This window comes from Astatotilapia calliptera, chromosome 2 (genome assembly GCF_964374335.1).
Source record: "Astatotilapia calliptera chromosome 2, fAstCal68.1, whole genome shotgun sequence".
NCBI lineage: Eukaryota > Metazoa > Chordata > Actinopteri > Cichliformes > Cichlidae > Astatotilapia > Astatotilapia calliptera.
In genome coordinates, this window is record NC_137423.1 from 21,750,776 (window position 1) to 21,773,092 (window position 22,317).

Genomic DNA, 22,317 nt, shown 5'->3' on the forward strand with positions numbered 1-22,317 from the left:
TTGATTAAAGGACAGATTTTCAGATTTAATTCAACGACTCAAATGTTTTAACTGTTTAGGAATTACACACATTTATACACAGTCCCGCAATTTCAGTGGCTCCAAATTAACTGGACAAATTAACTCTAAACATACATGTGTGCGATGTATATCGAAGGTGACTCGTGAAAAAACGCAAACCGATGATGAGATGAACATAATTCATGTGAAAAAGCCAAAGAATTGGAATTTATAATAAATAAATCAATATACGCGTGAAGTTGTTCATGCAAAGTTTCTTTGACATTGGCCTAACAGTTAGGAGGTAATAGGTGCCCTACTTAGTACACTAAGATTACGGTATCGTAAGTTAAGGATTGATTTTTAATGTTTGGATGGAAAACCTTTGGAGTCGATGACAGTCTGGAACCCGTTAACCTCACCAAATGCTGATGCTCAGTCAGGCCCTTACTCTAGCTGCCGTCAGCTTGTTTGTGGGCTTCACTGCCTTCAGTTTTGCCTTCAGTACAGGGAGTGCAGAATTATTAGGCAAATGAGTATTTTGTCCACATCATCCTCTTCATGCATGTTGTCTTACTCCAAGCTGTATAGGCTCGAAAGCCTACTACCAATTAAGCATATTAGGTGATGTGCATCTCTGTAATGAGAAGGGGTGTGGTCTAATGACATCAACACCCTATATCAGGTGTGCATAATTATTAGGCAACGTCCTTTCCTTTGGCTAAATGGGTCAAAAGAAGGACTTGACAGGCTCAGAAAAGTCAAAAATAGTGAGATATCTTGCAGAGGGATGCAGCAGTCTCAAAATTGCAAAGCTTCTGAAGCGTGATCATCGAACAATCAAGCGTTTCATTCAAAATAGTCAACAGGGTCGCAAGAAGCGTGTGGAAAAACCAAGGCGCAAAATAACTGCCCATGAACTGAGAAAAGTCAAGCGTGCAGCTGCCAAGGTGCCACTTGCCACCAGTTTGGCCATATTTCAGAGCTGCAACATCACTGGAGCGCCCAAAAGCACAAGGTGTGCAATACTCAGAGACATGGCCAAGGTAAGAAAGGCTGAAAGACGACCACCACTGAACAAGACACGCAAGCTGAAACGTCAAGACTGGGCCAAGAAATATCTCAAGACTGGTTTTTCTATGGTTTTATGGACTGATGAAATGAGAGTGAGTCTTGATGGGCCAGATGGATGGGCCCGTGGCTGGATTGGTAAAGGGCAGAGAGCTCCAGTCCGACTCAGACGCCAGTAAGGTGGAGGTGGAGTACTGGTTTGGGCTGGTATCATCAAAGATGAGCTTGTGGGGCCTTTTCGGATTGAGGATGGAGTCAAGCTCAACTCCCAGTCCTACTGCCAGTTTCTGGAAGACACCTTCTTCAAGCAGTGGTACAGGAAGAAGTCTGCATCCTTCAAGAAAAACATGATTTTCATGCAGGACAATGCTCCATCACACGCGTCCAAGTACTCCACAGCGTGGCTGGCAAGAAAGGGTATAAAAGAAGAAAAACTAATGACATGGCCACCTTGTTCACCTGATCTGAACCCCATTGAGAACCTGTGGTCCATCATCAAATGTGAGATTTACAAGGAGGGAAAACAGTACACCTCTCTGAACAGTGTCTGGGAGGCTGTGGTTGCTGCTGCACGCAATGTTGATGGTGAACAGATCAAACACTGACAGAATCCATGGATGGCAGGCTTTTGAGTGTCCTTGCAAAGAAAGGTGGCTATATTGGTCGCTGATTTGTTTTTGTTTTGTTTTTGAATGTCAGAAATGTATATTTGTGAATGTGGAGATGTTATATTGGTTTCACAGGTAAAAATAAATAATTGAAATGGGTATATATTTGTTTTTTGTTAAGTTGCCTAATAATTATGCACAGTAATAGTCACCTGCACACACAGATATCCCCCCAAAATAGCTAAAACTAAAAACAAACTAAAAACTACTTCCAAAAACATTCAGCTTTGATATTAATGAGTTTTTTGGGTTCATTGAGAACATGGTTGTTGTTCAATAATAAAATTATTCCTCAAAAATACAACTTGCCTAATAATTCTGCACTCCCTGTATCTGAAAATCTGATCTATTGGGCTGTAATCGGATTACTAACTTGGCTTTTAAAGAATATCTCATTTCTTTGGTTTGAAATACTCGGGTTCTTTTACAGTGTGCTTTGGATCATTAATAATAATAATAATAATGGATTGGATTTATATAGCGCTTTACAATAGCACTATTCATTCTCTCACATTCACACACTGGTGGAGGCAGCTACAGTTGTAGCCACAGCTGCCCTGGGGCAGACTGACAGAAGCGAGGCTGCCATATCACGCCATCGGCCCCATGGCCAACACCAGTAGGCGGTGGGGTAAAGTGTCTTGGTGTCTTGCCCAAGGACACAACGACCAGGACAGAGAGCCCGGGGGATCGAACCGGCAACCTTCCGGTTACAAATGCGTTTCCCAACCCCCAGCGCCATGGTCGCCCCCCATTATCAGGTTTACAGCATTTCGCAGAATCTGAGCAGACAGCATAGCATAAACACTAGTTTACTGATGGTTTCATCTCTCCATATTTTTTCATTTTCTCTGGAAAACCCTAATCTTGCCTTCTTAACTCATTCACTGCCAGCCATTGGCAGTGAATGAGTTAAACCCATTGACTCATTCACTGCAATTGACGGCTATAGACGTCAATGGCAGTGAATGAGTTAATAATAATAATAATGGATTGCATTTATATAGCGCTTTTCGAGACCCTCAAAGCGCTTTACAATACCACTATTCATTCACTCACTGGTGGAGGCAGCTACTGTTGTAGCCACAGCTGCCTGGGGCAGACTGACAGAAGCGAGGCTGCCATATCACGCCATCGGCCCCATGGCCATCACCAGTAGGTGAAGTGTCTTGCCCAAGGACACAATGACCGAGACTGTCCGAGCCGGGGCTCGAACGGGCAACCTTCCAATTACAAGACGAACTGCCAACTCTTGAGCCACGATCGCCTGAGTGTAACCAGTGGTTTGCACTTTTTTGTGAAGGCATCTTAGTTGCAAACTTTGACAGTGATGCATCTACCTTCTCTGGTGTGTTTTTGGCTAGATTTTGTGATATTCTGAATGTTTTTTCTTAACCAAGGAAAGAATCTGCACTCAAAATCTTTTGGTGAGCTGACAAATGCATTCATTCTTTTTAAGGACATGGCATAAAGTCTCATAAAGTTTATTTGGTGCATTGACATATTTATTTCATTATATAATATTGAATGTTGCAGCTACCAAATGGAAGTTCAACACTTGGAATCAACTCCAGATCTTTTATCTACTTAATTTGTCATGAAAGATGAAGGGAGCAGGCCTCACCTCACACATTCCCTTCATTAAATGCTTGTCAGTCAAAACTTCAAATACTTTTAAGCCTCTGAAAATGAGTTACTGTGCATAAAAATGGCTCTATTTTCCAAACGGTTAATGAAATACTTTCCTTAAACCCCATGATTAAAGTTCAAAGTCTGCCCTTCACACCACCATCGCACCATTATTAGATTTTAAATAAGAGACATATGGACGTACCTGTGTAACCACCACTGTGTGCTACATATCTGTGTGTTTAAAGCAGAAGTACATATCATCTGATGATAACAGTGAGGACCCAGGGAAAAAGTCAACCTGATATACAGTAGTAGGAGTTTTGTAACTGTGGCAACCCGTATAGTTCATCTCTGAGTTTGGACTTTTCCTTGTCATTACTGGCAAAAGAAAGATGAAAATTATTCCTGAGAAATGTTTTACCATTACAAATCAGCTGTCGTGAAATAACCAAGCCAATTTCAGGAGTAGTGTGTTTAACAGCAACATCAGTATGCTTGCTTCTTACACGCACCAGTGCTCCACGAAACAAGGACAATTTAGATTAAATGTCACATGACCTTAAAATGTACTCAAAGTATGTTAATAGCATCAAATTATAGCGATGTGGGAACCCCGACAGACACCGTGATGGCGAGGAAGTCTGTTTTCCTGCGGCGATTCGTTCTGTCTTCAAGTCTCATAGCTTTAATAATTAATGTTACATTGACATACTGCATACTGAATGAAGGGAGGGTTATGAGTCACAGAAATGTGAGGAATCCTGTGTAACAAGAGACAGGAATATGAAATTAATTAAAGTGGTGAACTTTTAAAAAAACCCTATTGCAACATAAGATCTAAGTCATTCCCTTTCCTCTTGCCCCCAAACCCCTGATCTTTAACTGCTAAACACTTGGATAGTTACACATCCCAGAGTCACTCGCCACAGTTACTTGAATGATGAATGAGAAGTTTAACAGAAACTCAGTTCAGGCTTCCTGCACATGCAACAAATGACTCAGTGTTTGATCTTTCTGTTTTTTAGGGGCACGGTGGAAGCTCGCTTTGTTTACGTCTTCATTTTGGGGATCCTCTTCTCAGGCACCAAGGACCTGTTGCGATCCCAGATCATCACAGCAGATGCCAAACTGAAGAGCAGGGGATTATGGGAGATTTACAGTGGCTTGGTTTTGTTGGTTTCGCTGCTCTTCCGTGCTCACAACCTGCCAGTCCTCTGCTGCTGCCTGCTGATCCAGACGCTCATGGCTCAGTTTATCTGGAAGAAACTCCACTATGATGCCGCCCAGACTACCATCATGCACTACTGGTTTGGTCAGGCCTTCTTTTACTTTCAGGTAAGCTGGTTAAAGTTGATTCTTTTTAAATCAAATTATACTGCACAAGTATAATTTGCATTCAGTCTTGTAGAATCTGCATGAATTTGAACTCCTCAAACATTCAACTCTTTATTTTGTTTTGTTGGTTTTCTTCTTTGAAACGTGTAACAGTGAAGCAATGAAGGAGCAGAGGTAGTAAAGGTGGGGGAATTTAAATACCTGGGGTCAATCGCTTAATGCAACAGACACAAGAGGTGTGCCGAAGAATTGGGTGTCAGAGGTGATTTGTGACTAAAGCAGAGTGACAAGTGAAAGGAAAGGTTTACAAGGCGGTAGTGAGACCTGCTGTGATGTATTGTTTGGAGATGGTGGCACTGACAAAAATACAGGAGGTGGAGCTGGAGGTGTGAGGACTTTGGGAATGACTGAGATGGTCAGGATTAGAAATTAGTACCAAGGGGGCGGTTTGGAGACAAAGTAAAGAGAGGCAAGCCTGAGACAGATTGGACGTGTGCAGTGAAGGGACGCTGGATATACTGGATAAAGGATGTTGTAGATGGAGCTGCCAGGCAGGAGGGAAAGAGGAAGACCTGCAGAAGAAGAACATACAGAGGGTCGATGTGACAGAGGTGGATGCTATGGAGAGGGTGAAATGGAGGTAGATGATCAGCTGTGCAGACCCCTAAAGGGAGCAGCCGAAAGACAAAAAAGAAAAGCTCTGTTGGGAAAACATGGATTCTTGAATTAATGCGATTACTTTGTGCCTAAACATTGTTACAAACCAAGCACGTCGCCCCAAAAGTCTCTCCCAGCAGAACAATATGTGCCTGTTTCCTCTGGATCCCAGTCTAGTCAGGGATCACAAATCCTGCCAGATCCAAATTGTTCTACTGCATCATCTCATTCATTGTTCTACCTAAGGTTTTTAAAATGGGAGTTTTTTGGGATTGACTTGCTTTTAGAGCCAACATAAAGTGTCCACTAGAAGTATTTGGCACCTCTGTGTTGGCTTTGTTTGTTTTTTACCCCCAGAGTTTGCCACATGTGGGCCTACAGTGTCCATAATGCTAGTCTGCAAGTTTGTTAGCTCAAGCATTTTTAACCCACTTAAGATCACGAAGAGAGCACTTGAGCAATCCCAAGCCTGAGATCTTGGATCGAAGGATTGCTTGACCTCCTCTAAATTTGTGGTCATGTTTAATGTGAGCGCTATATATACAAAAGAAAATAAGACAAAGCATAATAGGTCTCCTTTGAGCATATCACCAAACACGTTTTCTTGAGAAACCTTACCCACCTTTCCAAATTGACTTTGACTGTTGTGCTGAGTAGTGAATGCGTGTGTGACGCTGTGCGAAAATCACACCTCCCAGAAATACAAAAGGAAGCACAGTGAAGAACAAAACAGTCAGCAAGTGTCTTGATTGTAAAAGACATCTAATTTAACGCCCTGTCACAGAGTGTAGCAACATTTACGGAAGCTATCGCCACTGATAAAGTGCTAGATACTGTAATAGGTGCTGTTCTGGGCAGAGGAAGTGTTTGTGTATAAATCATATTACTTTCATCCAGCTCTACCATGAAGGCCAACCGGACCGGCCGCTTCCCGAGGATGTACGATGCCTCTTCCTCAAAGGCTGGAGAGGAAAACCTACCTTTTGATTCGACTTCCACCTACCGCAGATATTTGATTAGCGACTGTGCATTGTTGTCAACAGCAAACCTCCACGTGGTTAACAATTTAATCACCCTCATCACCCCTCGGGTCATTAATGCTGTGATGGGCTCGGGAATAGACCGCCACCAGACAATTTTCCCATCTAAGCATCGAGGCATGTAATTACAGGCATTTGAGCAAAAACGTTCTCGGCGCAGCTGTAACCATAATGGAACTGTAAGCAGCGACGTACAGTATAAAAGTTAAGCTCGCGGATGTGAAGAATAACCAAAATTATGTCCAATTAAAATCTAATCCGTGAGTACAGAGGATCGGTGCACCGAGTCTGAACTGTAACACATTAACGGTCTAGAAACAGAGTTGCTTTGTTGTGTTTTCCAAAGATTTGTTATGATTTTTGGCAGAAAGCTTTTGTTTCTAAAGTCCATCTCTTTTGGCATTCAAATGCTAGAAAACACAAGAGGATTATGGGAAGTATTCCAGGTAACATCAGCGGCAGACATCACTAGCATTACAATAAATAAATAAAGTGATATCGTCTGTCTCGATCGTTGGGAGTGACGGATTCTTCTCTGGATTTATCGCCATCACCCAAAACCAGATGGTCAGCAAGGCAGCAAGGACGGTGTTTACTCTTCAGATATGAACCAGTTTGTGCAAATGTTGCCGCATGAGCAGTGACAAGTTCTGCTTCTGTGGAAAACATGATTCATCAGAGAGCAGAACTAAAAGGTGGGCTTGAATACACAGAGCAACTTAGAGCGCATATTTTTTATTCAGGTGATCGAAACCTTGCTACTCACCACGCACTGTAAGCATTTTTAATTTGAAAGGGTGAAAGTGTGCCGCCTGCTCCTCCTCGATATCGACTCCATTAAGGAACCGCATTAGTCCAGCCACACTCTCCGACACTGTCTTGTGAGAATCAATCTTGTCTATAAAAAAACACGTCTTGCAGTTCTTTTTGGGGTTTTTTTTCTTAAGTGAGACATTTGTTGATGGTGCCAAATGACATTTGAAAGATCGCAGCAGGATTCCAGCAAGCAGAAAATATCCATATGCAGTCTCCAACCTGCTCACTGGTGTCTGCTGTTTGTTTAAAATGGAGCCAGCTGTTAGTGTTTTCCTCCTCTGTGATCGGAGATGTGCTTACAGGAGGGAGGCAAATGCTGACTTGATGCTTGTTGTTGTCTGCGGACCGTCATCACATTTGCTTTTAAGAGGAGAGACACTGTTGATATCTGGGCTTCATTTTCTTTACCTGCCACAACAAACAGCGTCCGTTTAAAATGTTATTATCACTTGTTGTGCACAGAGGGGCAGGTCAGTGGCTTGAGTTACAGGAAAAGTGTGAATGCTGTGGTGTTGGGGGGATTTTATAAACCTTAATAAGTTTGAACAGCAATTACTTTTGTTGTGTCCCTTTTTTTGTAATAAATAAATATATATTTTTTCATTTGAACAAAGTCTTTTTGTCCTTGTAACTGTATTTTGCACTTCCAGAAGATTGGGGCTATAAATCCTGATTGCATTGCAGTGATGATATCTTCTAAAGGCTGAGATGAAAAGAAAGTACAACAAAAGTTTTATATTTTCAGTTTACTGCAGACATATTTATCTTGTTCCAGAGAAGCTCAAAATTGGGTGCAAAGTTAAATAAGGCAGAAATCTGTGTTTTGTTTTTCTTTCTTTTTTGTCAAATAAAGAAATAAAATGTGTTTGCTGGTGCATACAGTAGTCTGAGTGCTACTAAGTCCAGCTCCAGACCGAGAGCTGTGTGCGCTGCTCTGGCCAGAGACTGGAAAACAAACAACTGGGCTGCTGGGAAGTGGCCAGAAACTCACAGTAATGATGATAAAGCAAAGCACCAGTTCTTTAGAGCTCTGAAGCACATCCACAGTTCTTTGTTTACTTATTTTTGTCTGTATATAATGTAAATTATTTGAAGAAGATTTCTTTGTGCGCCTGCAGGGGAATTCCAACAACATAGCCACTGTCGACATTTCAGTTGGATTCGTTGGACTGGAAAGCTACATAGAAGCACCTGCCATCTTCTTAACAGCGCTCAGCACTTATGCAGGCCCGCTGCTCTGGACGTGTCACCTTGTCTGCTACCTTAGCTCGGAGAGAGACCGGTAAGTTTCAATTTAAAACCCACTATTCACTGGTTTTTGGATTAGCACGGTGATTAGCATCATTGCCTCGCAGCAAGAAGGTCCTGGAGTGTGGAGTTTGCATGTTCTCCAGGAACTCTGGCTTCACAGTCTAAGGGGATGTGGTTAGTGGGGCTAGATTAACTGGTAATTCAAAATTCTTCATAGTTGTGAATGTCTGTGTGTAAATGGTTGGCTATGTAAACACACAAAAGAGAAAAAAAAATTGCAAACTTTTAGTGTGACTGGAGGTATGCAGGTTTGGAACGAGCTAGAGAGCACTACAAAAATCAGCATCTCGCTCAGAGCTTAAGACAGCTGCTACTAAAAAATGTTCACTCCTAAAACCCCGCATCACTCAGGGTTTTTAAATATTCTCCATAGCTTTCCATTTAAAATTCACCCACCAGTGGATTTATACTGTTATTCCCCATGTGTCTCTGTCTGGATGTATTGTTTTAGGATCTCTATACTGTACTTTAGGAGTTTCAAGGTGCTTTTAAAGATTTATGTTAGTATTAGGATACAGAATTAAAAATGATATTTATCGTGATGTCTCGACCCCTGTTTACAAGCTCAGGATGGCTTTTGGGGATTTTACAAATCACTGTTTTATGCGTAATTATGATTGTAACTGCATTTTAATTGATTTGTGTATAAAATGAAAGTGAAGTGAACTGCAGGAACCTTCCTGGTGTGAACTGTTTGTCCCAAGCTTAGAAAACAAGTGTTATTTATGTGTCACCAATTTCCAGCAACAGTCACTAGGGCTGTTTGATATAACGAGATATATCGGATGATGATATGAAAACATCTATCGTTTCATACGCCATCGTTTGTTTCGTGGTGTCGCAAAATAAACTGTTTACAGCAATATTTTTTCATCATTCTTATGGTCACTGTAGAATTTCTTTCTCTCTTTCTCTTATATTTAATATAACCACACTACGGACGGACAAGCGGTTGTTTTTAAGCGTTGTCGTTAGCAACAACGACGGTAAAACCATCGCGTGGCTCCGCTGTACGGTTGTTTATTTTCCACATAAAACTTTCACAATAAAGTTGAAGATCCTATTGAGATTTTTCAAAATGAACTGAATCACTTGAAATAGTATGCAGAGTGTTTATGGACGAAAAGCTAAAAAGAGCCGTCAGGTGCTAAAAAATAAACCTCAGAACAGGCGTTTCCCTGCAGCACGCTGTGTAATAAATACTCAAAGAAAACTGCGGCCGTTTCAACATATGTAACACTCGACTCCAGGTACACCACGCCCAGCTGAAAACACTTTAACCAAGTCGAGTTGCCCGAGATTCACAGAATTTACAGAAAATGTAACATTTTTATGATACATATCGTTGTCGGGACGATAAATGTCTCATATCGGGATATGAGATTTTGGTTATATCGCATAGCCCTAACAGTCACAGTAAAGACCATAAATATTAGAGTGAAAACCCCAACAGTCCCCCTGTAAGCAGTCACTTGGCAACAGTGGGAAAGAAAAACTCCCTTTAAACAGGAAGAAACCACCAGCATAACCAGGCTCCCCCCTTCTTGGCTTCAAGGATTGCTCGATCTTGTATGTGCTCCTGGTGGCATGACCGTAACCTGAATAGCTAAAAGAAAAGGATAAATGGTTGAAGCATCCAGCGTCTGTGACGAGCTGGTAGTCGTTTCGATTCCATAATCCAAAGTCATGCACAGCAATTCTATACGTAAGTCCTACATGATCGAAGTTTCCACTGTCAGCTGGGTTGCATAAAAACATTGTTGTAATCACTTTTTATATAACCGAACGTTTGAAACGACGCCCAGTTTGTAATCCATTCATGAGAAAACATTTGGAACATTGGTAGGTGTCACTGATGGAGAGGCACTTGTGCTCTTCGAAACGTGGTATGTCAGCTAAAGCTTTGGGCGCAGCCGCTCTGCGTTATAACCAAATTCAAACACACTCCTCTCTCTCACTGTCTTTTGTGCCCTCTGTGCCAGCACCGCCACACACCAGCATCGCTATTACAGTTACTTTTGACTGTTGTTTGTTTGTTTCATACTTTTTCAGCCTGTGGGTGGGACAGTGCTGGCGCGCAGAAATGCTATGTTAATTAGTTTACTCGTGGCAACGAGGAGCGTTCCTTGGAGGGTATCAAAGATGCATGTAAACAGCTTAACCTGCGGTAGACCTCCACTGGAGAGGGGCCAGTAGCTGGGCTGCTGTATGTGTGTGAAAGCAGCCAATAACTACCGCTTCCTCTCAGCGTGAGGCCTCTGCACAGCGCTGAGTGATGAGGTCTGTGGCTGGGCAGCAGCTGCCCTGCTGATAGAGCCAAAACTAAAATGCTATTTTAATGCAGACAAAAGATACTGTTTGTGTAAAAGGAGTCATTTTAGCCTGCCTCCTATGTTATAATGCCAGCAACTAAAAAGCGGAGATATATATGCAAGTCTGCTGCCTTGAGATATAAAGAAATCTTACTTTATGTAATAAAACGTGTGAATTTTGTTGGCAAAAAGAATGCATAGAAATTAGACTGTAGAGGGTGAAAATACCCATACATGATTTATATTCTTAATAGTCCTTGATCCCACATTTGAATAAGCTGTGTTTAACATTTCAGTAGTTGAGACGGTCTTTGATTAAAAAGTTCCATCCTTCTGAATTGTTTTTTTTTCTTTTTGCTGCTTTCAGCGGGGTATAAAAATGAAAAATGTGATCCAGTAGTCCAGCACTGTGGTCGGTTTTGTCTCGACCTTTCGTTTAGTACTGATGTGTCAACAAAAAAGCCACGTAGTGTCCATCACAGTGTTTTTGGAGAACATCTGGTCATACATCCACGGGAATCTCACCCTAAGTGCTCTAAATAGGTCGGAAATATCAACATAAACTGATTTTATCCTGCAGTCGAGTATCACACAAACACACGCACAGCAGCAAAGGAAAATTACTTTACGTGATCCAATAAAAGCATGATACCTGAGATGTCTAGTTGTAATTATTGCATTTACAGTAAGTTGAAAATAGCTCCTGAAAACGTTGCTTCTGAGAAAGCCCGTTCAAACGCAGCACCTGCATTGATCGGTTGTAAACTTGAACCTAAACTGGAGCAATGAAAGCAGGCGGTAAATTCCATTTAGATCGACGGCGTAATTGCAGCCAGTTATGGGATTTGGTGCCTGGCAGCCTCGCCATGTTCACTGTGGTTTTATCCTCTGAATAGCCAAGTGGGAAACCCATCAATTTCATATGTAGGCTGTAATGAACGCTGCAGCCTCTGGAGGGGGTTAACACCGCCCAGCTGATGGTAAACATCACACACTGCATTCCAGTGCAAAAACTTTTCCTGCTTGTCATCACTCATCCACAAAAGACTTACCTCTAATAGGTGCTCAGAGGTACTCTGACTAATGGCGCTAAAATAATCTCAGTTAGTTTAAAATTCACTCTGCAGCGTCAGCAGCTGGAACACGAGGCTTGTACTGGAAGTCCTCATCTGCTGAGTAATGACATCAAACTAAATCATTATTTACACACAGTGTGTTTTTCTTTGTCTTAATCCACTGTAGGTTTTGTAATCTGTGAGATTTCATTCATTCAGCATAAGGCACATTCATGCTGATTTATTTCTAAGACACTTTGCAAGAGTGACAAGTGTCAGTCTCTCAGCATCTGCATGCTCGTGAGCTTTAAGGTGAAATGATTTATTGAAATAGATTGTAGTTAAAAACGAGACAAACTGTAAAGTGAAGTGTTAGGAAGGTGTTTTTTGAAGGTTAGGTCTGATATTAGGGGTAAAGTTAGAATTAGGTTAGAGTTTAACACACGGAGCCAAACAGACATGCTTGTAAATATATTTGTGGCCCTTTCCTTGCACACAGAGTGGAGCAGGCTACGGTCACAGCTTTGCTCAGAGAGCAGCTTTTAGCCAAAACATGAGAACCATTTACCAAAAAATCCTCAAACTTGGCACTGATTTACTCTGGTCCTCAGCAACGCACCCACCAAGAGTGAAGCAGATAAACATGTTAACTTGGGTAACAGTTACAGTTAGTTTCTCACAGCATTAGCACAATGAGCCTTAGTTACACCCTTAGCGATTTTGTAAACTGTCAGTTTTTATAGGTATTGTTCACAGGTTTCACAGACTGTCTGTGCGTTCTCGTGACCCACCTGAGAGGTCGCCTATGAGGCAGCACACAGAAATAGACCCCAAGATGTTTTGATATGAGCAACTCTGTGGAAGTAGGCGTAACAGCAAACACAAACAGAGAATGGTGGCGTTCAGTTTTCTATTTCCCCATTTTTTTTATGCAGCTTTATATTTCTACTTTACTGTGACATGACATGCACCAATTTCATTTCTCTCTATCTGAGAGACTTTGTCAGTCATAGTTTTAAAAACGAGTCCATTAGGGCAGCAAAAGCAACCAGACATATTTAAATATATCATCTCAACCTCTTACTGTGATGTTAAAAAGCAGGAATATGTTCATATTATTATCTATAGTGCCTGGAAATATCCATTAGAGCTTCCAGGGGTAGTTTTTAGTTCAGTGTTGACAGGCTGTGCGTACTGTAGTCTATCTAGCATGCCAGCAGTTTGGATTGAATGACAATAATGGGTGTTTTCAAGTGTCGTGGTAGCTGTTTTCACTTCCAAAGAAGTGGTTTATGTCACTTTGGAGATGTTTGAAATGTGTCTGTACACACAGGGTTTCACCAGTCATCAGTCCATCACAAGCTTTGTGTGTAAAGCTTTTATCAGGCTGGTGTAGCTAAAAGCATAAGAAGCAAGAGCACATGGCTAATTAGCATATCATGCATAATGCAGGCTACTGAAGCTGCAGTCACTCGGGCTATATTGATACACATGCTGTTTACACCAACGCTAAATGTAATGCAAGCAAACACTCAGGTAAACTGTGCGTGTATTCCCACTACAATGCTTGGCTAACATGCCTGTAGCTTCTTTGCAGTTCACTACAGCGATGAAGTTTTCTGCACCTTTTTTATGCAATAATTACATGACACCAAGGATATTTTAATCTTGTTACAAACCTAGTGTTTCCAATTAAAAGTAATCAACCCAAGTCAAGAGGAGGTCACAGCAGCGACACTTTGCAGCAGTAAAGTGTGATAGTTAATATGTCTAAATTCAGGTACTTCCATCTTTACAGTGTCATCAAATACTCAACGATCATGGGAAAAAGAAATGTCCTGTGCAGACATGTGAAAACTAACTACACCCCATGATTCAGTAGCTTGTAGAACCACCTTTCGCAGCAGTAACTTAAAGTAATTGTTTCCTGTATGACTTTATCAGCCTCTGACATCACTGTGGAGGGATTTTGTGCCGCTCTTCTTTACAGCCATACATTTATACACAGCTCTCTTAAGTTCTCACCACAGCGTTTCATCAGGTCGATGTCCGAACTTTGACTGGACCTTTGCAGCTCCTTGATTCTTTTCTTGTTCAGCCATTCTGGTGTAGATTTGCTGCTGTGCTTGGAGTCATTGTCCTGTTGCATGACCCACTGTGGGCCAAGCTTTAGCTGTCAGACAGATGGCCTCGCATTTGACTCTAGAATACAGTGGAACCCCGGCTTACGAAGACCCCATTTAACGAAAAATTCAACTTACGAAGGCACTTAACGGCAATATTTCTTCCCCGTGGTACGACAAAATGCCCGTGTAATGAAATAGATAAAATAGAAAATTTAAAAAAATTAAATTAAATTACATAATGTTATGTACATGTACACGTACGTATGCATGCATGCATACGTATGCTTTCTTCAACCTCCACCACTTCCACCTCCACCAAGAACTTCGTCTTCAGACTCTACAAAACAAAGACTGAGTTTCTGAAAATGTTAGCTTCCACTAAGTAACATGATGTGGCTTTTGGAGATTTTAATAATGTTTATTCAAATGATTTCTGCCTCCACAACTGAGGAAAGTGCAGTAACAATGATACACACAAGCCTTTTATTTTCTCTGTTATCCACTGAGTCGTAAAACGTGATTATCAGTATTGGTCAGTCTTTGATCCACTCGTGTGTTTCTATCTATCCATCTGCTAACCGGTCTACCTAGCATGTCACCTACTCCTTTGGTTTGCCTTCCTGTCTTGTGAAAAGACTTAAAGTTCCTCCCCCTCAGCTGGGACTCTGCCTGCTGTAATGAAGAAGATCCCTCAGCAAACCGGCGCATGTGTTTCAGTGTATTACAGACCGAGTCTTTTGTATATCTGTGCGTGTTTGGCTTTACATCATCATCGTCTCCTAATCTCCTCGCGCCATCCCATCTTGCAGGTTTTAGAGTCATTAACTTCTTTATCAGAATTTGCCAGCAATCCGCATTACTGTGCCAAGATAATTGGATCAGAGTCTTCTCCTGGGTACATGTGTAAAGGAAAAAATGCGAAATTGTGGCCTCTGCTATGAATCACTGAGCAATCTGCATTTTTAGCGAGTCAACTTCATCACGACAAACATGAAGCAGCTTCGGATGACCTTGGCTTACATCAAAACTTTTCTACACAGGAAGTTTTGACTATTATCCACAGTACAGTCGCCTGCTTTGCTCTCTGCAGTGCATCTTCCTCTCTGATGAATCCTTTTCCTCTCCACAGGAGCCCGGTTGCAGTCGGCCATGGTTGCTACTGTTTGGCCCTGCTGAGGTCTGTGCCAGCCGCAGCCTACATAGTGCTGGTAACTGTTCTGCGCTATCATCTCTTCATATGGAGTGTCTTTTCACCCAAATTACTGTACGAATCCATGCATCTCCTGCTGACTGCAGGAGTCTGTCTCTTCTTCATCACCATGGAACAAAGCCCCAGCTCAAGTAAGTCTTAGGAAGCCAAAGACTGAAAATCCCCCCTAAAGGATCAGACTTGGTCTTATACTGTGTGGGACTTTCAGCCTGATCCACGCTACAGTGTACTCACCTTCACTCTCTAAGTTAATTCTGTTCACATTATGTGAATAGATGTTTGTGAACTCTGTTGCAAAAAATACTTCGGGGATGCACTTTTAATGTATTTTTGAGAAGCATATTTAAATATTTAATTCTTTTCCAAAAAGAAAAGTGTTGAAGAGGATGAATAAAAATGAGATGATGTAAAGATTTTAGAGGGTTTTTTTTTTTTACATACCTCAGGGATGAGTGTACAGTGAGCAGCAACAGGCGCTTTGACTCCATGATTAATTGAATGACTTTGATGTTACACTGGAGAGCTTGATCAGAATCAGAATCAGAATCAGAATGGGTTTATTGCCAGATGTTGAGGTTTACAACATTAGGAATTTGCTGCGGTGCTTCAGTGCAAACAATAAGAATTAAAGTGCTATGTAGAAAGAAAGATATGTGCATGAGATATACATGAGATATATACATGAGAATAAGAATTAAGAGTGCTACGTAGAAAGATACAGTGGGGCAAAAAAGTATTTAGTCAGCCACCGATTGTGCAAGTTCCCCCACCTAAAATGATGACAGAGGTCAGTAATTTGCACCAGAGGTACACTTCAACTGTGAGAGACAGAATGTGAAAAAAAAATCCATGAATCCACATGGTAGGATTTGTAAAGAATTTATTCGTAAATCAGGGTGGAAAATAAGTATTTGGTCAATAACAAAAATACAACTCAATACTTTGTAACATAACCTTTGTTGGCAATAACAGAGGTCAAACGTTTACTATAGGTCTTTACCAGGTTTGCACACACAGTAGCTGGTATTTTGGCCCATTCCTCCATGCAGATCTTCTCGAGAGCAGTGATGTTTTGGGGCTGTCGCCAAGCAACACGGACTTTCAACTCCCGCCACAGATTTTCTATGGGGTTGAGGTCTGGAGACTGGCTAGGCCACTCCAGGACTTTCAAATGCTTCTTACGGAGCCACTCCTTTGTTGCCCGGGCGGTGTGTTTTGGATCATTGTCATGTTGGAAGACCCAGCCTCGTTTCATCTTCAAAGTTCTCACTGATGGAAGGAGGTTTTGGCTCAAAATCTCACCATACATGGCCCCATTCTTTCTGTCCTTAACACGGATCAGTCGTCCTGTCCCCTTGGCAGAAAAACAGCCCCATAGCATGATGTTTCCACCCCCATGCTTCACAGTAGGTATGGTGTCCTTGGGATGCAACTCAGTATTCTTCTTCCTCCAAACACGACGAGTTGAGTTTATACCAAAAAGTTCTACTTTGGTTTCATCTGACCACATGACATTCTCCCAATCCTCTGCTGTATCATCCATGTGCTCTCTGGCAAACTTCAGACGGGCCTGGACATGCACTGGCTTCAGCAGCGGAACACGTCTGGCACTGCGGGATTTGATTCCCTGCCGTTGTAGTGTGTTACTGATGGTGACCTTTGTTACTTTGGTCCCAGCTCTCTGCAGGTCATTCACCAGGTCCCCCCGTGTGGTTCTGGGATCTTTGCTCACCGTTCTCATGATCATTTTGACCCCACGGGATGAGATCTTGCGTGGAGCCCCAGATCGAGGGAGATTATCAGTGGTCTTGTATGTCTTCCATTTTCTGATGATTGCTCCCACAGTTGATTTTTTCACACCAAGCTGCTTGCCTATTGTAGATTCACTCTTCCCAGTCTGGTGCAGGTCTACAATACTTTTCCTGGTGTCCTTCGAAAGCTCTTTGGTCTTGGCCATGGCGGAGTTTGGAGTCTGACTGTTTGAGGCTGTGGACAGGTGTCTTTTATACAGATGATGAGTTCAAACAGGTGCCATTCATACAGGTAACAAGTGGGGACAGAAAAGCTTCTTACAGAAGACGTTACAGGTCTGTGAGAGCCAGAGATTTTCCTTGTTTGAGGTGACCAAATACTTATTTTCCACCCTGATTTACGAATAAATTCTTTACAAATCCTACCATGTGAATTCATGGATTTTTTTTTTCACATTCTGTCTCTCACAGTTGAAGTGTACCTCTGGTGCAAATTACTGACCTCTGTCATCATTTTAAGTGGGGGAACTTGCACAATCGGTGGCTGACTAAATACTTTTTTGCCCCACTGTATATACATGAGTGACTGGGATGTGATGTGAATGTGCTGTGAGCGTTTGATAATACTTGTTTTAGTCTCGACTTGCACCCTCATAGTTGTTTTCACTTATTCATGCTGAGCTTTATAGTGGTGAAAATGTACAGACTAATGCTGAGAAATATGCGATGTCACTAAAGTGAAAAAGATCTTACTTAACGGTAGTTTGAGCACACGTGCAAATACTAATGATTATGACTCAGTTCCATTTAGCTGCTTCAGTTTCAGTCACGGGACCTGATTTTTCTTTCTGAAAATCTTGTGAATGCGATAACTTGAGAACAAAGCAACGTAGATTTTGATTTGATAGTATAGGCGTGTTTTCTAGGAGGCTGGCAGTTGTCCAAATTGTTCGCCTCTATGGTAGAGATCAAATACTGGAAATACCGCCTTAGATATTTTGCCATCTGTGTTCTTACCACGTTGTTTCATGCAGGCTATATGAATGTGAATAACCAACCTTTTTACTAGATGGAGTTTAAAACTATATACCACAACAATAAAATGATTAGATTAATAATAAAACTTCTTCCTGCTGAAGAATCAATTTGCTTTTCCTTTATTAAGTCTTTGATCATCTCTTAAGTAAAACTAAATAAGATCGACTTTATTTATTCCAAAAGTTAGAAAGTTACTGTGAAAAACATGAAAACCAACCTAGCAGTTTTTTATATTGGTGACTAAAGTTTTTGTATACAGCGCCAAATCACAACAATAGTTACCTTGAGGCACTTTATATTGTAAAGTAAAGACCCTACAATAATCCAGAGAAAACCCCAACATTCAGCTGACCCACTATAAGCAAGCACTTGGTGACAGTGGGAAGCAAAAACTCCCGTTTAACAGGAAGAAACTTCCAGCAGAACCAGGCTCAGGGAGGGGCGGGGCCATCTGCTGTGAGCTGTTGTTTGTTTTATATCACAAAACAAAACAGCTCAGAAAAGTCAAACACACACAAGAGAAGTTACACAGAAACATGAGATTAACATCTCTGACCCGACCCACTCTGAGACCTCCAGAATCCCAGTCCATCCATGTCGCTGCAGTGCTTTATGAACTCTGCTCACTGCGTTTCCTTTGGGCTTAGTACGGACAAGTTTGATGAACTGATTGTCTTCCACACACCACAGGTTACCCATGGAAAAGGCATTAACTATGATCCCAGAAGCGAGCAACATGACAACATAACCCCCTGTAAACTAAGTTACAATTTCCATGAAATGAAGTGAGAGAAGATTTCTAAAAAGTACTTCATGCAAAGCAACAAGAAGAGTTTTAATAAAGTAGCATAACCTTCATATTTGGCCTGTAAACAGTCAGGTAATAATAAAGGTAGCACTGAAGCTCTTTTCCTTGGCATTCAACCAGCTCAGCTATGGCTGCCAAACACTTTTTTATGTTTTGACAATATTTGACAATTCGACCACAACCTCAGTTGCCTTTTGTCACAGCACGATGAGCTCAGGTGTAAATGATAAAAAAAAATATCATCTCAACTTCCTGTTGCTCATGCTGGCTGCTGCGTCTTACGGGAGTCATTGTTGGTATTTTTAGTACTACGTGTGCTTTCTCCGTGTTCATGTTAAAACACCTGCTGTGAGAAAGTGTGTGTGTTGTCTCGGTTTAAAAGGTCCAACAACATTAGCAGAAGTTCGAGGGGGACGTCAATCAAGTGGAGCTCCTTTGTGCCCACTCAGTCTTGAGAAAAGAGTCTAATCAGGCAAGTGTAAGTGAAAACAGCTGTGTGGGTGTAACATGGGGGTGCAGAGTGGGAGTTTTCGAGCACATCGCACAATATTTCCAGTACACTGCACTAAACCGTTAGCTAAACTGTGTTCTTTTCTTTCTATTACTGTTTTTGTAACTGTAACCATCCAGTGTCTGGTGACATTCTGAAAGATGTGGACACAAGAAGTTCAGACTTTGGTGTTCGATATGTTCAGATGAAATGAGCAGTTATGTCTGTGGGTCTTCTTGTGTCTTTGCTGCATTAGCCTCCTTTACGAACTCGTATCCCAGTAAATGACCACATTCATATGAAGTTGAGCTCAGTAAAGAGACGCAAACAGGAAAGAGTTTGATGTTGTGTATAAACCTAAATAACTTTTGTTCAGCTTCAAATCCAAATTTCAGCTTTTGATAAAAGGACGAATAATGCTGTTGTTTTTTTCCATTCAGTCTTTTTTGATTTTATGTTTCACTGAAGCTTTACATGTTCTTACTGCACAGAGGCAGCATTTGTTTGAGCTCACTGCTGTTTGTCTTTTGATTTCTACTTGCAAAATTGCGAAATTGCAGCTGGTAAAAATCCAAAACTGTGTGGCGGTTTATAAACACTGCAGAACAAGTTCCAGAAAGACTGGGTTAATAATTCCTCTTCTTTTCAGTAGGGCTTTATTTCACATGATGAATTGTTCTCGTTTGGATTTCGATGCACGACTCGTAAAATTTTGTGTCTGACAGAGGGCCGCGGACATAAACTTTGTTTAACGTCCACTCAATCTGTTTCTTCAGTATAACTGAGAATCCCACCAAAGTAAAACTGGCATGTAAGCTGGCTTCGATCCAAAGCAATAAGAGTATGGAGCCAAGAGAGCAAACAATGTGTCCCTGTCCAAGTACTTAATGGAGCTCACTGTGTGCTTGGACTCTTGTTTTGAAAGTAAAGTCTGAGTTGCAGTGAAGACTGGAGCACTCATCAAACCTCCTGTTTGGCTTCAATTTTGTATAATTTGTTAAAAGAAAATATCCCCGCCTCCAACACAAAAAGCTAGACTTTTAATCCAGCGGGATGTGGTGTAAAGTAGAAAGTAAGACATCATTCCAGCAGTTATTTTGTTGACTCATGGGCTTTTGACGTCGACGAACAGAAGCAACTGCTTCAAAGCTTCTTGTTGATCATAACCTGGCAGTTCTAACCAGGAAAAAAAATCAAGTTGAAAGACTCGGTATGCATCTTTTCACCTCCAGACACCAAAGTGAATCTCATGTTCCCGCCCCAACACTTGTCACTCACCTTGATGAGCTGTCTGCATTGAAACAGCGTCTCACCCGGGGCGAAGATCACTGACTCCCTCCCCCCGAGGCGTCAGAGAAGCAGGTGCCAAACTGGGAAAAGTGGGGGAAGAGGAGGCAACACTGGTGTTCCATGTTTTCCTGAATAGATTTTTGTTTGATGCGAGGTGAGCTCGTCACCTTTTATTTTGCCGCCGTTGTTGTTGCTGTGACTCACCTTGACAGGGACCTCACTGCTTACTACATCGGCACAGAATGGAATTTAAATGCCCCGAGCATCATTGGAAAGTCAGACAAACAAGAGGATTTGCATTTGAATGCAGGGGGGTCAGGGGCAGACACACGCTGCATATGGATCACTGCAGGTGAGCTGGTTTGCATTACAGGGAGGACACATTTAGCTTTTTTTCTTCTTTCTTTTTTTGGTGGAGCCAGCCTCAAAGCTAAACTGGCGGCATCTTATTGTCAAGTGCCTTTTTCCTCTCGTTAGTTCAACGAGGAATCTCACAAAGATATCAAAGTGTGATGTAAATAGTTGATGAACCAGATAATGATCTACAGGATATATTCTGTCAGCATGCTTCACTTCGCTCGACTTGTCCAATGGTCTCGCACTGTCTTTACAAGTCGAGCTCTTGATCCGACTAAATCTGGATTCCCATACTGTGTTTTGTTTTGTTTTTTACCAAGATCTTCTTCTGTGATTGTAAAGTGATTTAGAAAAATTTAGAATGACAGCAACACATTTTCTCAGATGGAGATCGATTTTCTGTTTTTTGTAAGAATAAAACATTATGAACCGCTCTGTGGGAACTGCAGCGCCGATGATGAATTATGCTTGAAAAGAGTAACATCCGTCTGTATCTCATCGGCCTCGTGAAAAATCTTGTGAAGCTGCGTTATAATCCTGACCAGTTCTGTTGAGTTTGACAAACTCCTGCAGTCGAAAAGCTTGATTTATAGTACTGCGCTGAATCCCTGCGGAGCACGCACCGTGGTGGGTGACATCATTGTTTGCAATGATACTTGAGTGCGGATGTCTCTGCGCTGCCCTGTCATCATGAGTAAAAGTGAGCTGATCAGGCTGGAAATGAATGATAGGATAGCTTATGAATATCCAGCAAAACAAAGGTTACTTTATCAAAATGCAGGAAAAAGAGAAGACTTCAGTAACAGCATGGTATGGCACATGTCCACATTGTAAGAATATCTTAGAAAATAGAATAGAATAGAATTCAACTTTATTGTCATTGCCCATGTCTGGATATAGCCGTTGGTGAAATCACCTGTTGCATCTGTGCTCCACAGCTGGTTACAAGCTAGCGTTATGCCAGCTAATGTTAAACATGCTAAATTATGCTAAAATTCACCTTCCCACTGTTTGATTAGATTTTTATCCCGTATGAGAGTTTATTGTTTGATTCCAACAATCTTCTTATCCTTTATTTATCCAGCTAAAAGTCTCGCTGAGATTAAATCCTTTTTTCCAAGACCTAGTCGAGATCCACTTTAAATAAATGGTAAATGGCCTGTATTTATATAGCGCTTTTACTAGTCCCTAAGGACCCCAAAGCACTTTACATATCCAGTCATCCACCCATTCACGCACCCATTCACACACTGGTGATGGCAAGCTACATTGTAGCCACAGCCACCCTGGGGCGCGCTGACAGAGGCGAGGCTGCCGCCTAAAGTTTCATTAAAGCTGGCTAACAGCAGC

At 41.6% G+C, this 22,317-nt stretch overlaps 1 protein-coding gene across 1 annotated transcript in view; it reads left to right on the plus strand.

Moving 5' to 3' along the window:
• Nucleotides 1-15,644, plus strand: part of pigg (phosphatidylinositol glycan anchor biosynthesis class G (EMM blood group)) — an 83,789-nt gene extending 68,145 nt beyond the window's left edge. The window contains exons 11-13 of the mRNA XM_026186932.2: nucleotides 4,397-4,706; nucleotides 8,338-8,501; nucleotides 15,153-15,644. Of these exons, the coding sequence (XP_026042717.2) occupies nucleotides 4,397-4,706; nucleotides 8,338-8,501; nucleotides 15,153-15,375 (697 nt within the window). The 3' untranslated portion in view covers nucleotides 15,376-15,644. The remainder of the gene's footprint in view (nucleotides 1-4,396; nucleotides 4,707-8,337; nucleotides 8,502-15,152) is intronic.
• Nucleotides 15,645-22,317: the final 6,673 nt, after the last annotated feature.